The 17,620-nt window shown below is 37.4% G+C and overlaps 1 protein-coding gene across 1 annotated transcript in view; it reads left to right on the forward strand.

Annotated features, from left to right (window-relative positions):
* Window positions 1-17,620, forward strand: part of PREX2 (phosphatidylinositol-3,4,5-trisphosphate dependent Rac exchange factor 2) — a 225,313-nt gene that overhangs the window by 137,966 nt on the left and 69,727 nt on the right. The window contains exons 26-32 of the mRNA XM_080646985.1: window positions 915-1,094; window positions 2,359-2,453; window positions 3,245-3,327; window positions 4,043-4,133; window positions 5,364-5,492; window positions 10,427-10,468; window positions 17,144-17,361. Coding sequence (XP_080503111.1) covers window positions 915-1,094; window positions 2,359-2,453; window positions 3,245-3,327; window positions 4,043-4,133; window positions 5,364-5,492; window positions 10,427-10,468; window positions 17,144-17,361 — 838 coding nt within the window. The remainder of the gene's footprint in view (window positions 1-914; window positions 1,095-2,358; window positions 2,454-3,244; window positions 3,328-4,042; window positions 4,134-5,363; window positions 5,493-10,426; window positions 10,469-17,143; window positions 17,362-17,620) is intronic.

Consider the following 17,620-nt stretch of genomic DNA (forward strand, 5'->3'; position numbering starts at 1 on the left):
CCTTTTTTCAGATGTGATTTAATTCAAGTTTATAGCATGTTTGATAGTAAAGACCGATTCCATTTTTGCATAATTTTGAGTTAGACAGTTCTAACAGAAACGTTTTACAGCCCAGCATTCAAGGCTAGAGTGCTTGTCCAAGTTCAAGATCAGTTTTCACACCAGTTCAGCATCTGAAGGTGGCGTTTTAGCCTTGAGTCAGGTTGGGAGCAGATTTGTGACATTCCATCCTGATGATTGCAGATGATGTGGGAGTAGCAACTGCTGGCTTCCTATCCTCACCTTGTGTGTGACTCTCTTTAGCATCTTAGGATCACAAGGACCAGGACCTTCCTGTGAGTCTGAGTAGTAAGAAAGGATTGACAAATGGAGAAAGCCTGGGAGGTAACTAAGACAGGCCCAGGTGGGTAGGTGGCTTTTTAATATCTGTGGGTACACCAGTGAGGATATTTAAGCACCTTTAGTGTTTGTTTTAATATCTGGGTAGCCCTTTAAAGTTTCCCAAGTATTTTCAGATGGCGGTGCTAGTGGCTAATGTCCATGAGAGAGGCCATGCCCAGTATGCACCAGGAATGTGTCATTCTCTTTTTATTCTCACAGCGATCTTGTGGGTTAGTCATTCGCATTATTCCCATCTCATGGATGTCAAAGAGACTTGTCGTTTTGCTCTGATAACAAAGCTCATAAGTTGGAGAACCAGGATTTGAACACAGCTTGCTAGTCTAAATTGTGTTCCAATTATTTACTCTGAGAGGAAAAGGTAAACTTTGTAAGACAGGGTTTTGATGCGGTACGATATTTACTTCCTATGAAACACAGATGCACTCTAGACATATTTTGAAAGCCCTTCATATCAACCAGTAAGCAGCCAGTTTGAAAGGGTGCACTTATTCTTTTTTTATATTACAATACAGCCTTCTGTCTTCGATAACATCTTCTCCTAAGTTAGAACGGAAGGCATCCGAATGCGTAGTGCCAACAGACAGTGACAATGAGAAGGGGGAAAGAAACAGCAAACGAGTCTGTTTTAATGTGGCCGGAGATGAGCAGGAAGATTCAGGTCATGACACCATCAGCAACAGAGACTCTTACAGGTAATTCATTAATTCCTTGAACTCATTTCATCAACAAGGTCAATTGTGATTCGGTTATTTTCCACAAAGGTCTTGTAAAAAATAATTATTATTCGATCAAAGTTACTCCATCAGAGATGTTTAATACATACTAATAGTTACTAAAAACATATTTTACCAACACATGGAGGAACAGGATGCTCTCACATAATTCCCACCACTGCCCTATGTTACTGGTTCTGAGATGAGCTCCATTTTACAGATAAGGAAGCTGAGGCCCACAGAACTTACCTAATTGACCTATGAGACCAGGTGGTCTGGCTCTGAGTTTCTCTCTTAACCACTCTACTTTCCCAATTTCTATGTGAAAGCGATTTTAACCAATACATAATAATTAGTTATTACTAGAGATTTAATAATATACCACCTAGATGGACCACTTTTACCATTTCATTTACTTTTAGTTTCTAAAGATACCAATATGCTCTTTAATAGGAACCTGTGATTTCCTCTCCAATGGGAAATTACTTGTCTAAAAATACTTTCTTGCCTAAAATTCTAGTTATCAAGTAATTAAAATTACCCTCAGTCTCCCACTAGGCGAAAATAGAAATTTTAAATGTAAATTTAAAGTTAAATAACTCATTTTTATTTATTGTGAGAGGAAAACAATATTTAATCTCCTGTACTATTTCAGATATGTGTAGTATATCCATATACATTCACAATTATTTTAAACTTTCTTTCCTTCAATGTTCACCATTATTGAACATTTTCAAGGTACATGCCTTGTGCTAAGGTCTGAGCTGGGGAGAAGGCGCTGACCTCCTTACCCTCTAGGGAAGCTCAGTGTGCCATTGATAAGTTATAATTTAAGGTACCAGTAAGGGTTGAAAGTCAGGGATCTGAAACAGAACTTTATTTGTCTCTATTAACAAATTAACTCCAGGCATACTAGTATACCATCAAAAAGATTATGAAGAATTTTAAGTTTGATTTGAATCCTTGGCTTATATATTCATTTTTAAAATTTTTATAACTATGCATTTAAAAATGTATTTAGGATTATGTTATATAACAAGAAAACTTGAAATATGATTGAACTTAAAATACATTTTTTTTGAAAAAAATTAGATAAACTGTGGTAGAGAAGTTTATCTTTTGCATCATTTTCTATAAAACATATTAATACATGTAACTGTGACATAGTAAGTTTCTCTCATAAGAAATCACAGGGGAAGTGTGGCGAATGCAACCTTAAAGTCAATGCACTCCTTCTTTTCAGCGACTGCAATAGCAACAGGAACTCCATCGCCTCCTTCACCAGCATTTGCAGCAGTCAGTGCAGCTCGTATTTCCATAGTGATGAAATGGACTCAGGTGCGTTTGGTGAAGGCATGGGTGCTTTTTGATGCTAGTACCTTTGGAATTGACCTGTTTGATCCTAATGCATTTTTTACCTTTTTATCAGTCATCCTTGGTAACTGCACATACTGCATTTCAGTGTATGTGCTTGATAAAGTCCATTTCTCAATCCTGATATAAATAGTGAATTAAAAAGAGGGGAAGTAAACAAACTAAAATTTTTAAATTACCTTAATATATGTTTTATGATCCTTCTATGGCACTATGAAGGATGATAGGTATACAGGAAGCAAGTTTTACTAAAACATTAGGCATTGTTGATTTGTTATGGAGGTGGAAAGGGCTTTTAAACTAAGGACTTTAGGACAATAGATGTTCCTGAAATGGCCTTAATGTAGGTGATAGAAATAGTAAATAAATACCTGATATAAATACCTCATAAATTTCTTGTTTTCCGTGTGTTACAAACAATATTTTGCAGCCAATTAGGATAAATCTTAATTTTCAAATCTGAAGTTTATTTCAACTACTTAATCATTAGAAAATGTACCATTTGAAAGCGTTAACATAGTGAAGCATTCTTTCTGTGTGGCCACTTTCACTCCACTTTGCTAGGATCAATAATCTGATATCTCCATAGCTATTAAATCTTTTAGAATTCATTTTCTGATCATGAAAACTAATGTCTTGAATAAGAGCATATGTTTCAATATTATTATTTATATTAAAATACTTTGGAATGTATTTATATTAAAATACTTTGGAATGTATAACATAGGATTAATTATTCTTTTTTTTATATCTAGGTGATGAACTTCCACTAAGTGTTCGAATTTCTCATGAAAAACAGGACAAGATACATAGTTGTCTGGAGCATCTTTTCAGCCAGGTATGACTGGGACACCTTTGGGTATTTTTTTTCTGTAGACTACACTATCAGGAATCTCTTTTTCAGATGTCCTGAAAAGAGCTTGGAGTTAGAATAGAAAGGCCTCAATCTGTCCTTCCACCCACTTTAACTCAATTCCCACAATTTAAAAATGGGAATAAATATTCTTTCAGCCAACTAACCCAAAGGATTATTGTAATGTCAAGTATTTTACAGTCCTGAGGAAATCATAAAGAGTTATACACACAGGAGTTATTTTTTTTTACTGTTTATTTTTTTATGGATTTTCAGAATCCTTTATGACATTTCTTATTTAATTTTATTCTTAATTTTAAAAAGCACAAAGATTGTCATAGGGCTCCTTTAAAAATTTATATCCATAACTACAATTTATAGTGTAGAAGCTTTTATTACCTTAAAAAGGATTTTGATAACTTTTAGTTTTCTTTAATAACTCTAGGACCTATACTTCTCTTGTGTTGTAAAATTATATTTTGTATTAATATATGGTAGGATAGTAAGAAATGTTCCTGCAAATGTTCTCAGGTGAGTTTATTCCAATATTTTATTTAAAGGTAGATTTCATAAGAATCATGGGATTTCAAACAGTAATCATTGCTTTAAGAAAAAAAATATGTTGCAAGATTTACTCTTGGAACTATATGTGATGTCTTACAAGATTATGTAACTCTCAGAATCTCTACTATTGTCATAGGTGGATTCGATTACCAATCTCCTAAAAGGGCAAGCTGTGGTCAGAGCCTTTGAGCAAACCAAGTACCTCACCCCAGGTCGAGGATTGCAGGGTAAGGTTTATGAAATAACTGTTAGAAGCATTTGGGAAACAAAGTGGGATACAGTATAGTTATGAAGCAAAAGCATCTATAGTAATAAAAGTATAATATGCTAATTAGACCGGACAGCCAAACAACCTTCCAGATGAAGCTGGGGCTGCGAGGGCCGAGGCAAGCCACCGTGACTGCAAGGGCCAAGGCCCTTGCACAAATTTCGTGCACTGGGCCTTTAGTCTATATATAGAAAAGTCTAAATGACCGTTCGGCCATTCAACGGTTCAACTGTTCAACTGGTAGCCATATGCACACTGACCACCAGGGGGCAAACGCTCAATGCACAGGCATGGAAACATGGAACAGACTGATGACTCTCAGAGGGAAGGCGGGAGAGGGGAGGGTAGAAGAGATTAACCAAAGATCTTATATGCATACCAGGGGCCCGATGCATGGATTTGTGCACCAGTGGGGTCCCTCAGCTTGGCCTGGGGGATCAAGCAGAAATCGGCCTGGTGCATGGATTCTTGAGGTCCCTTGGCCTGGCCTGCAGGGGCCAGACTGAAACTGGCAGTCCAACATCCCCCTAGGGGTCCCAGATTGCGAGAGGGCACAGGACAGGCTGAAGGACCCCACCGGTGCATGGATCCATGCACTGGTGCTCTCTCTAGTAGTACTATAAGAAAAGTTCTGTTTGCTCATGCTTCATAATTCACATAATATTGCTTCTTTTTGATAATTTTTAAATCTAAGTGAAAAACCAGTATAGGATCTTTTAGATTTCTTTGAAAGTTAAAATGTTTAATGCCTATGGGGGCCAGACTGAACATATATGAGTTAATTGAAGAGATACAGGTATTGAGTTGCTTTGGCCGAAACCAAGCATAATGGCTACTTGTTTATATCCCAGTGGTGGGGGAGGAAGGTTGAGAATGTGGATGGGCAAACAGAATAGGCTAACAGAAGAAGATCTAGAGCTTCCACTTTCCGACATCTAGTTTAAGATGTTTAAAGTATAGTTTTTCATCTAAATTTGCCCCTTTGTTTAAACATTTGTAAGAAAATAATACTAAGGTTTGGCATTCTGGATTTAACACATTTTCTCCTGTGATATGGCTGAAGAAATTACCAACATGATAATAATTTAGGACAACAGCAAGGAAAACAAGAAGATTCTGAAGCTGATAGTGTTGTTAACCGTTTGGTAAATGGTTGAGAGTTAAGAGAGATTTTTTTGTGTTTATTTAGAATTTCAGCAGGAAATGGAACCAAAGCTGAGTTGTCCGAAACGGTTAAGGCTTCACATCAAGCAAGATCCTTGGAATCTTCCCAGCAGCGTCCGGAGTCTTGCTCAGAACATCAGAAAATTTGTTGAAGGTCAGGTTGAAAAACAAGGAATATCTCATTATATTAGTAGTAATCATCTAAAAACCTATTAAACCCAAAAGTTCAGTAATGGTCTGATCACTTTTTCAATGTTTCCTGTTAAGAGTGAAATAAAAGGAGTGTAAAGTGTGATGGAGGATGAGAGAAAGGAGGAATAGGATTGCAGAACCTTATGTTCCGAGGGTCTAAATGAGCTACATGATGGAGTATATTCTCAGTGAATAAAATAAGAGCTTATATTTATGAAGACAAATGGAATATGGAGCTTCATATTTTATAATATGAGACAACAGAAAAATTTTTAAAGAATTCACAAAAGACATGAAGCTAAATGTTATGGAGAGTCTGAAAAATCAATTGGGCATTTGTGTGAGAATCAAGATAATGACATAGGTTGCATCATTCATATTAAGTTTCTTTTTCAGAATTGTTTGTCTGAGTTGATGGTGTTATTATCTACCATGACATTGTTTCTTCAACACTGTGTAATTGGTACAACCTGTAATTGGAGATATAACTTCAAGACAACTCCAAAATCTGATTGCATGTTTAGATTCAGAGTTATTAGGTAGAAAATTCTGAGAGTTTCCAACATGGTTATGGTGAAAATGATGAAGAGAGAAATTTGTTTAATTTTTAAAAATATCTAATTCATGATTTTATTTCCAATATTCAGCCAGTGGTTGACAGTATCTGGAGACACACTTTGGTTGTCCCAACTGTGGGTATACCATTCGCATCTAGTGGGTAGAGCCCAGGGATTCTACTGAACAGTCTACAATGTACAGGACAGTCCCTCACAACAAAAAATGATTTGGCCCAGATGTTAATAGTGCTAAGACCAGGGAACCTATACAATGAATAAGTATTATGTCTGGGTTTAAATTTTTATTCCACAATGGCTTGAATGTCAGTTCGATATGGTAAATAGTATTCAGCAAAATCACAGCATTACCCCAGTCATTACCATTATTTCAGGGTAAATTAGAGAAGTTATTTAATTGATTTCAGAGAAGGGAGAGGGAGAGAGAGATAGAAACATCAATGATGAGAGAGAATCATTGATCAGTTGCCTCCTGCACACCACACACTGGGGATCGAGCCCACAACCTGGGCATGTGCCCTGACCAGGAATCGAACTATGAACTGTTGTATAGGTGAACGCTCAACCACTGAGCCACATCAGTTGGGCTGGATTTTTTTTTTTATGCTACTAAAAAACAAAATTCAACCGAGTATATTTGAAGATCTAATTGCCTTTATTAAGTGATTTCTGATTCCGGCAGCATCCCATCTAGTGACTACAAAGGTGCTCCGAGGGGATGTACAAGATGGAAGGTTTTTGTAGGAAGAAGGGTGGGGCAAGGGAGCTATTCGCAAAAGAGGATAAAGGATTATATTTACACCAGGACATCTTCTTAAGAAAACTGCAAGGGTTTTTATCTTGCCAGTTGCTTCTTCTTTTTATGGGGGATGGAGAGGGCCCACTCAACAGATTACCTTAGTGGTGCTTGATCAGAAAATTCCAGACTGTTGATTAAGGTTATATTTCCAAGAAGGTTTAAACAGCAGTTAAGTCAGGCATCGGATCTAGGTTTGGTATCATGGGTTTTAACATAAGTGACGCCATTTTGGGTCTAGTTTTCTCTTTTATAATGCTTTCCTGAGAAATGATAGCTCTTAAACTCAACAGAACCTGAGCCTGTCACTTAACCCCTTTGGGGGCTCAGTTTCATCATTTTGGGGGCCTCTTTTCTTAATAAATGACAGAGATGGTTTAAATGTTCTGTGATTACTAAGTCTTCTGCCTAGAAATAAACTCAATATAACAGCTTAGGTATTATTTAGAGATCAGTAGAGGAGTTTGTACAGATATGAAAAACTCCAAATTAATCACAGCAGTTCTATTGTGTGATGAAATATTTTATTCTTGACAGCTAGATTTCTTGGCTATATTTTTATTTTATAGATAAATAAGTAAATATACACACACACATACACACACACACATACACACACACACACACACACATATATATTATAGGCTACTTATTATACATTATAACACTCCCTCAAAATAATTATTAGCAAGAAGGGTGATATTTTTAAAGGGTGATAGGCTTAAGGAATCTAGGCATATATACTTTACTAAGTAAAAGGTGTATTTTTACTCAATAGATGACAGTATCAAAACACTCCTAAAAGTTATGTCATGAATCTAAATGCAGTTGTTCTCATCATCCTTGAGATTTTAAAACCTTATATTGCTTTTAGGGTAAATGAAATAGTGATATGAACAGAGAAATCCTTTTTTTATTGTTTGTTTTTTGAAGAGCTTTATCTATAAAATATAAACCTCTTCTACAGAATAAAATGCTTACTTTTTTAAAAGGACTTCATTTGAAGAATGATACATTTTCATCTTAAGTCCTGCTTTTATATCTTTAGTACCTCATATCACAATAAGCAGCAATAGGAATGGCAGCTATCTACATTGATTGATTGACTGGTTGATTGATTGATTGATAGATATTGAATATGTGCCACTGTTGGTCATAGGAGCCCAAGAGCTGGTTGAACATGGCTGGATATACAGTCAATGGTGTGGGGAGGCCTCTTTGCAGAACTTCAGTTGCATCCCTTGTTGCAAATTTCAATGAGATGCACTTACTTTGGATAAGCCTATGATTGTCCTCATATTAAGTGAGACTCTGAAAAACTATTAATCACGTGTTCAGCTCAATGGACTATTCAAAGGAGTAGTCGATTTGCCATTTTCCTGTGAATGTGTGTGGTGTCTAGTCCTGTTATATGGATAGAAGCATAGCCCTGGGATCCTTATAATCAGCTGCTTGTTCTGTGGAGGTACTCTGATGTAACATCACCAGTTTAGCATGAATTTATCTAATGCAACCAGAAGTAATTTCCATTTTCTTTCTTAAACTGTCTTTACATAGGGAAAGTCAGGACTTACCTGCAAGTTAACATAAGGCCAACTTGCCAGAATTTCAATGTTTATATACGTAGCTGGGATTGACCCCATTCTGATGTTCCTATAGGGGAGGAAATAAATATCTTTTGTCTTCTATCCTCCTGTGAATTATACTGACAAAAGGCAAATTAATAAGAGGAAAGCATATAAATCTATTCCATATGAATTTTACATGAGACAAGAGCCTTCATAAGGAAATGAGGACCCAAAGAAATAGTTAAACCTAAGAGTTTTTATACTAGGTTTGATGAAAAGTGGAAAGTTGTGGGAAAATGTGATAGAACAAAGGGTATAGGCTAAGGACAGTAATCTGGGAGAAACTTAGCAGGGTCTGTTCCTCTCAGCATCTTTGGACATAGGACGTTTTGTTCCTCCAGGTAAAGGGAGGACTCTTCTCATATAAGGGTCTTATGATCTGCGTTAGGGGAGAAGAGGGAGGTCAGAGAGTCCTTCCTGCACCTGCTGTTTCTCAAATTCATTCAGCTTAAAATATTTAATGTGCCAAAGTGCATATGTTGGGGTAGCATGTTCTGAACCGTTCTTCCTTATCTGCTGGGAGAGTGGCCTATGCAGACAGCGTGGAAGCTCCATGCTTTTCTCCCATACCTTGCCCTTGCCTCTCTTCCATCTGGCTGTTCCTGAGTTATGTCCTTTTGTAATAAACTGAGCAAGTTGAGATTCAAAGTATTTTAGCAGTTTTTTAAAGACCACATAGCTAGTATATGACACACGGATTTCTGCTTTTGCAGTCTCACTTGTAAAATTTAACGCCATCTTAAGTATCTCCTGCATTTCTTGTAGATCAATTTTGTTGCTCTGACTATTGTGAACCTATCTAGAATAGGATGCAATCTAACCTTTGTTATTTCCCATAATCTTGGGAAAAAACTCTGTAGGTTTTTATGACAAATAAACTATTTGCCAATTGGAAATAAGTGGACACATAACTCACTGGACACAGAGCAATGAGAATGAAGTTCATATACATCATTTATGAAATACTTGTGATTGACCCTGTTTGGAGATGGGGTGGGAAGATGACTATTTGGAAACATTTAGCATTTTTCTGTCCTTAGGGCAGTATTTTGAATTATAGATGGAAAAGGAAGACTATATATATTCTGTAGAATCTATAAATATAATCTATGTAATGATACATACGCTATAATTATAATATATAATGCACAATATAATATACTAGAGGCCCTGTGCATGAAATTCGTACACTTAGGGGGGGTCCCTCAGCCCAGCCTGAGCCCTCTCACAGTCTGGGGGCCTTCAGGGGATGTCTGACTGATGGCTTAGGCCCACTCTCCATAAGTCGTTATTTGGATATCCTTAACGCTGCCATGGAGGCAAGAGAGGCTCCTGCCACTGCCACTGTGCTCGCCAGCTGTGAGCCCGGCTTCTGGCTGAGTGGCGTTCCCCCTGTGGGAGCGCACTGACCACCAGGGGGCAGCTTCTGCACTGAGCGTCTGCCCCCTGATGGTCAGTGTATGTCATAGAGACTGGTCGTTCTGCTGTTTGTTCAATTTGCTTATTAGCCTTTTATTATATAGGATAATATGTATATATGATTTTAAAAAGTTAAAATAACTAAGAAAAATACCATTTGATAGTTGATTGATCAAGACTATGACAACTCTAAGAGTTTAGAGAGTACCATGTAAGCTATAGCAACAAAGGAGGACCTACATAGGTAGCAGGATTTGAATGATGTTTCATCGACTCACATAATTCAGATCTAGGAGGCATTTCAGGGTCTTGAGCAATGGATAGAATTTATATAAGCAGGTTGGAAAGAATAGCATTTCAAATGATTTTTATTATCTAATGTAATGAGATTGTGCTAATTTTTATTATGGTATAGTTAAAATGTGGTAGAAAAAGATTGAACAATTAATGGATATGTTGTTGTGTTTTTCCTCTGCAGAAGTCAAGTGTAGAATACTTCTGGCACTTCTTGAGTATTCAGGTAATATTTTTCATTATTTTTACTTTTTAAAATTATGCCCTTAGAAGTGTCATGATATCAAAGCAATGCCTTCAGCAAAAGAGATGGAAATATGATCCCTACCTTCTCTAAAGTCTTGCCAAGGTAGAAAAAATAACTTAGTTTTAAGAAAAACACAAAAATGTATATTCATCTTCAATTACAAATAGAAACATGCGACCACATAGAGACATTTATATGAATACTAGAGGCCGGTGCATGAAATTCATGCACTGGGGAGGGGGGGGTGTCCCTCAGCCCAGCCTGCACCCTCTCCAATCTGGGACCCGTCAAGGGATGCCCGACTACCCATTTAGGCCCAATCCTACCCGATCGAACTGCTTTCCCCTGCAGGCCTGGTCACCCCTAACTGCCCTCCCCTGCAGGCTTGATCGCTCCCAACTGCCCTCCCTTGCAGGCCTGGTCCCTCCCAACTGCCCTTCCCTGCTGGCCATCTTGTGGTGGCCATCTTGTGTCCACATGGGGCCAGGATCTTTGACCACATGGGGGCAGCCATCTTGTGTGTTGGAGTGATGGTCAATTTGCATATTACCCTTTTATTAGATAGGATAATTTAGGTTCCTGGCAGGGCAGCTCAGTTGGTTAGAGCATCATCCTCATACGCCAAGGTTGTGGGTATGAGGATCAGGGCACATCTCCGGTCAGGGCACATACAGTAAGCAACCAATGAATGCAAAAATAAGTGGAACAACAAATTTCTCTCTCTCTCTCTCTCTCTCTCTCTCTCTCTCTCTCTCTCTCTCTCTCTCCTCTCTAAAAAATCAATTAAAAAGAGAAAGGAAGCAGGTTTGGTAAAGTTAATTTTTAAATCAGATATATTGAGAAACTGTGTCTAACTTCTGTATATGAGCAAGGATGTAGGTGGGCTCAAATTCATGGGGTGGGGAAATGGACTGTGCTTTTGATGGAGAGTCTCAATCTCAAAATCATATTGCAAAGGCATGGTACAGACAGGGGAGGAATTTGTGACCACTTATACAAATCTGCCGCAGTTAGAAAATTTAAAGTATAAATAAATGAATGGAGGAGCCAAGTTAACCAAGAGATATTTTTTGTTTGTAGTTTGTTTAAACAAGTTTTTGCTTTGCTTTTTGACTGAATAATAATATAATACATTTCTTACATTTTTTAAACTTTACTAATAACCACACAGTTGATGGACCTCATTTTTATGTATTTCATTAGGTCCTCACAACCACTCTGTGAGAATATAATTATTTTTCCACAGTTTTAAAAGTGAAGAAATTAATAATCAGGCAGATTAAAAATAATTAAAAATGAAGAATCTGTAAGGTTAATAATAATTTGTAAATGATGTTCATTCAACACATATCTTTGAGCAACTAGAATATGTTTTATTGAGTACATGAATTCATAAATAGTAAGTGGCAGATTTGAAATTCAAACTTATGCTAATTTCAGAAGTGGTCCTGGAATGTATTACTTTATTCATTAATATTCAAATGGCTGTTCTTGTAGATTCTTATTTTGATTTCATTTTTATTTTTTTATTCTTATCATAATTCTACCTTTTCCTACTTTATTCACTCACTCTTTGTTTCCTCATATATAAATAGCCTGGCACCAAAACAGTAACCAAATTACACCATATGGTTGGCTGTGAAATTACACTCTTCACTTGAAAAGGGTAGACTGTGTCTGCTAAATATTCTTAACTCACTTTAAAATATATATATATATTTTATTAATTTTTTACAGAGAGGAAGGGAGAGGGATAGAGAGTTAGAAACATCGATGAGAGAAAAACATCAATCAGCTGCCTCCTGCACACTCCCTACTCGGTATGTGCCTGCAACCAAGGTACATGCCCTGGATCGGAATTGAACCAGGGACCCTTGAGTCCGCAGGCCGACGCTCTATCCACTGAGCCAAACCGGTTAGGGCTTAACTCACTTAACTTTTATTTCTGTCTCTCTGATCTTTTCTTTTTGTTTCCTTGTTTATTTTGCTTTCTTCCCCTACAATCTCAGAAAAATCGCTGGAATTGCTTCTGTGTCTAGAAACCATCGCATTCTTTTTAGACCAGCTAGCTAACTATGGAACTTTTAAAACAGTGAGATAAATGAAGTGTTAATATTGTAAAGCATGTTTGTAAAAAATGAGTTGAAGTAGGTGCTTAAAAATGGAAATGAAACAGAAGCATTTGATAAGTTTCAAAAAATCCATGTTTTAGTACAATTCTACTACGAGAAAATACTTACTCTGCAAAAGAGATAAACAAGCTGTCACCAAGAAAACACAGCTCTCTGCTTTTCTTCGTTTGCTGGAAGCTGGAAGCAGCAATTGTGATTCTTGCTATAATTCTGATTGATAAAAATGAGGAATGAGAATAGAAAAGATGGACACTTGTGAATTTTAAATAGCTGTATAATTACAGAAAACCCCACAAAAAACCTATGTATTTTTGCTTGGAGTTAGCTTCTTTTGTTTCCTTTATCATGTTGTCCTCTCTCCATTCAGCAATAAAACTGGGCTCCCACTCAGGGCCAGGCACCCTGCTAGATGCTAGAGAAAGGAATCAACATAATAATACTGTCCAGTTTCACTTTGCAAAATGCTCTAAATGTTTTAATATGTTTTTATTTATTTTAGAGAGGAAGGGAGAAGGAGAGAGAGATAGAAACATCGATGATGAGAAAGAATCATTGATTGGCTGCCTCCTGCACACCCTCCCCTTCCTCCCCCACTGTCCCCACTGGAGATCAAGCCCACAATCTGGGCATGTGCCTTGACCGGGAATTGAACTGTGACCTCCTGGTTCATGGGTTGACACTCAACCACTGAGCCACACCGGCCGACAATGCTGTAAATGTTTTTATGTCATTTATCTTTATTGTGATCTAAGAAATAGGTATACCCCATTTTACATATTAGAATCTAATACTTAGGATGATATGGTTTACCCCATTTTACATATTAGAATCTAATACTTAGGATCATATGCCTCTAAAATCCATGAGCATAATTCACACATTATATGTTACATGCCACTTCCCATGGCCTGTGCTGAAGTTCCCTGAGGTTCACAAACTAGTAAACAGACTCACAACCATAGGTCATTAGCCATCTAGTACAGGGATGCTCCAGGCCTACTGGCAGGTAGAAGTGCCCAATACTTCCTGAAGGAGAAGGGAAATGTTTCCAGGGGAGACAGTATTTTAATAGTTCAGAGGAGTTTCAGTAGTTCAATGACTTGACTCTTAACTGATGATTTAAAGTTTGCTGGTGGAGAGGAGGGAAGGGCCTGCAGCCAGCGAGTCGGTGGACAAAGGTGTGGCTATAGGGGCCTTTCATGTCCGAGGAACGCTCAGCAGTACTGAGTGGCTCTGAGAGGTCTGTACAGCACTGTTCTGGCTATTTTCAGATACATTGCTTTGTTATATTCTCACAATAATTGTTGAAAATTGTTGCTGGTTGTCTGGGATGGATGGAGGGAGGTGATGTGTGGAGAAGCTATAAACATAAGTTGGGTATAGATAGACGCTTCCACTACTCAGTTTTCTACTTGCATTACTCATACCAAAAGTCACTTGAAAAGCTTTTAATATATGATGTGCATTGTGAAGTCCAGGCAAACTAGTCACTTACTCCCTGTTAAAAATAGGAAGGGGGCAATTGAAACCCCCCTCATGAAGTAATAAGCACTTGTTAAGTGTTAAGTGTTTTTCATTTGAAAATATGTTGGTTTAATCTTTCAGAGGCAGTGTGGTCCAAAGGCATCTTGCTTATTTACTCTCTCAATCTGCTGGGAGCATAGCCATGGCCAAGGCCTCGACTTGGACTTCTTTACAGCCCCAGTAATTGGTGCAAAAATGTTTAATTCTTGTGCGGCATTCAGTGTTAAAGCTTGAATTAGTGAACGAATTCAATTTTTGTATGTTTAGTTTTTTTGATTTGATTATGAGGCTGAATGAAAAATTTAATTTGGCTTAAAATGCATACAGAATTTAGCAAAGAGTGGAACAAACATGTAAGTATTTGTTTTAAGATAAAAGAAGAAGAAATTTGAGAGTTTCTTCTCAAAACCAATTTGGAGATAATTGTTTCTGCCAGTGGCACAAGCCTCGTGATCTCTTGTAAAGCTCACAGTGGAGCCAGATCCTTCCTTCTACAGACCTTACCCTCTGCTCTTGATATAAGCAATTTCTTTCCACTTAGATTTTAATTAAGAAATTATTCTCAGATTATAGGTGGGAGTATCCCTGCCGAAGCTACTGAAGTATATTTTAAAATTGTCCAGATTTTCTGACAAAGGAAAAACAAAGCAACAACGTATAAGGAAGATTTAGGGCAATTTTTGTTTATTTAGTCTCGGTCTTGAACGTCCATCTTCTAGCCACACTTCTGAGCTAAAAGCTTTCTGATGTCCCCTTTTAAGTAAAACTAAATCCAGAGATTTCAAGAAGCCAGGGAATGAGCTCAGACATTTTCATTTCACTTAATTCATTTGTCTCTTAGTTGCTCCACTGGTTTATTATATTCATTCATTCATTCAGTAAACATTTATTGAATGTCCACATTGTGTGAGAAGTTATAACAACAACAACAAAATAAGTGTTTTTGCTTTTTTCTTAATTGAGATTTGAACAGAGTTTTTCTCCAGTTCAGCCTTTTTATAGTTACTTGTATAAAAAATGTTCTTTTCCATCTATTAGAAGGGGGCCCATGGTATAGACATAAGGAAAATGTCTAACACATGTTGTTGGTGAAATTAGTAAGTCGAACCATATGGAATTGCCATAGTCAACTATTTTGACCTGCTGAAATAGCAAGTTCTTATAGTTCAACCTAATAAATGAATATTTTGTTATAAAATTAAATACTTTAAATATTTAATTATTTTTCTAATAAAATTTTCAAGAGTAGCTTTTACTAAGTGAAACTGAGTGACACAGCAATTACATTATGTGCACACATGCCTTTGATGGTTATTAAAAACAGGTGTTTTGTATTCTTGGTAAACATCTTAAAAATTATGCTTTTTTATGAATAAAGCTAGAACTCAACACTGAATAAAGGCAGCATTTATACTACATTATACACTAATATTGACAATACTTCTTCATTTCAGAAGATTCTGAGTCCTCAAAATATCCAATAGACTTCGGGGGAATAGACTATTTTCACCTTTGTTGTTCTTCTAGTACAAGTGATTTTTCAATGTACATAAGATATGGCATGGTGTTTATAGTAATTATGTAATTTGTATATATCCAACCACCCCGGGAAGTTAACCCTCTGTGATCAGGTTCTCAGGCATAGATTCTTTCCATTGGAAAACATTGTGTCCAAAGAGTGGCAGTTCACATGGGAAATATACCTTCAAAGTGGTTCAGTCAGTGAAAATGCCAGTCAACTGAAGAATAAGAATCCTAGTAAAAATCAGTTTGTGCTAAAACTGTAACTACATTACTTATTTCAAAGAAATATAGGAGTTTATGAACTGGACATATTGATAACTTGTGAAGTTGAATAGTAAATTCAGGATATACAGATTTGCTTATTGTTACAAACAATTGAACATCTATACTTTGTTTCCCATGTGCATTTCACATCAATATTTCAATAGGCTTAGTAGGCAATTTTTAAAAATTTAGTATTAATGATATTGTATTTTTAAAAATATATTTTTACTGGAGGCCCGGTGCATGAAATTCATGCACTGGTAGGGTCCCTAACAGGTGTCGACTGCCAGCCGGGTACTCCCTCCCTTCCCCTGGCAGGCCCCGCCTTCTGGTTGAACTCCTGGATGACCTCCTGGTGGGGGGGACAATTTGCATACTATGCTTTTTAAAAAAAATGTATTTTATTGATTTTTTACAGAGAGGAAAGGAGAGAGATAGTTAGAAACATCAATGAGAGAGAAACATCCATCAGCTGTCTCCTACACACCTCCTACTGGGGATGTTCCTGCAACCAAGGTACATGCCCTTGACCGGAATCGAACCTGGGACCTTTCAGTCCGCAGGCCGACGCTCTATCCATTGATCCAAATCGGTTAGGGCTGCATACTATGCTTTTATTATATATGATTGATTTCAGAGAGGAAGGGAGAGGGAGAGAGAGGTAGAAAGATCAATGATGAAAGAGAATCATTGATTGGCTGCCTCCTACATGCCCCGCACTGGGGACTGAGCCTGCAACCTGGGCATGTGCCCTGACCGAGAATTGAACCGTGACCTGGTTCAACTATTGAGCCATGCAGGCCGGGCATGATATTGTGTTTTGTTTGCCAGCATAAACTGAAAAAATGGACTCTGAGTTTCCTTTAGGGACATTCCACGTAACAAACACAAATTGTGGACCATCAGGAAAAATAAAAAAGTAAATAAATAAAGACAGGTTTTTTCCTTAGGTTTTATGAAACAATTTAGGGATTATAAAATAAAGTCACAATGTCATATAGGAAAAATTATTTTAATGTTTCTAACGCTTTTTGGTGTTTTCTAAATAACAAACTTGCTAAAATATATGTGCTCATTAAGAGAGCTCAAATTTACATTCTCACATAGTCTGAATTTAGTGAGAGGTCGAATAACAGCGAGTGTAAATGCTTACTGGACTGGTTTGATTGATGACATTTCTCAAAACTCCCTCTGTTCTCCTGGATCGCAGACAGTGAGCCACAGCTCCGAAGAGACATGGTTTTCTGCCAAAGTCTCGTGGCCACAGTCTGTGCCTTCTCCGAGCAGCTCATGGCCGCCTTAAACCAGATGTTTGACAACAGCAAGGAAAATGAGATGGAAACGTGGGAAGCCAGCAGAAGGTGGCTGGACCAGATCGCCAATGCAGGCGTTCTTTTTCACTTTCAGTCCCTTCTGTCACCAAACTTGGTAAGGAACCACAGGACACACTGCTATCTGTGTCTGTTGTAATATATTCATTGTAACATGTTCCCAAATAGCAACTGGTTATTTGTTATTGTATCAGCAGTCACTCAGCTCCTTCAAAAGAATATACACTGAGTGGCCAGATTATTATGGTCTCTGAACGCATAATAATCTGGCCACTCAGTGTGTATATATATACTAGGGGCCCGATGCATGAAGAATCGTGCAAGAATGGGCCTTCCTTCTCCTGGCTGCTGGCACT

The sequence above is a fragment of the Plecotus auritus genome (genome assembly GCF_963455305.1).
Source record: "Plecotus auritus genome assembly, chromosome: 11".
Lineage (NCBI taxonomy): Eukaryota > Metazoa > Chordata > Mammalia > Chiroptera > Vespertilionidae > Plecotus > Plecotus auritus.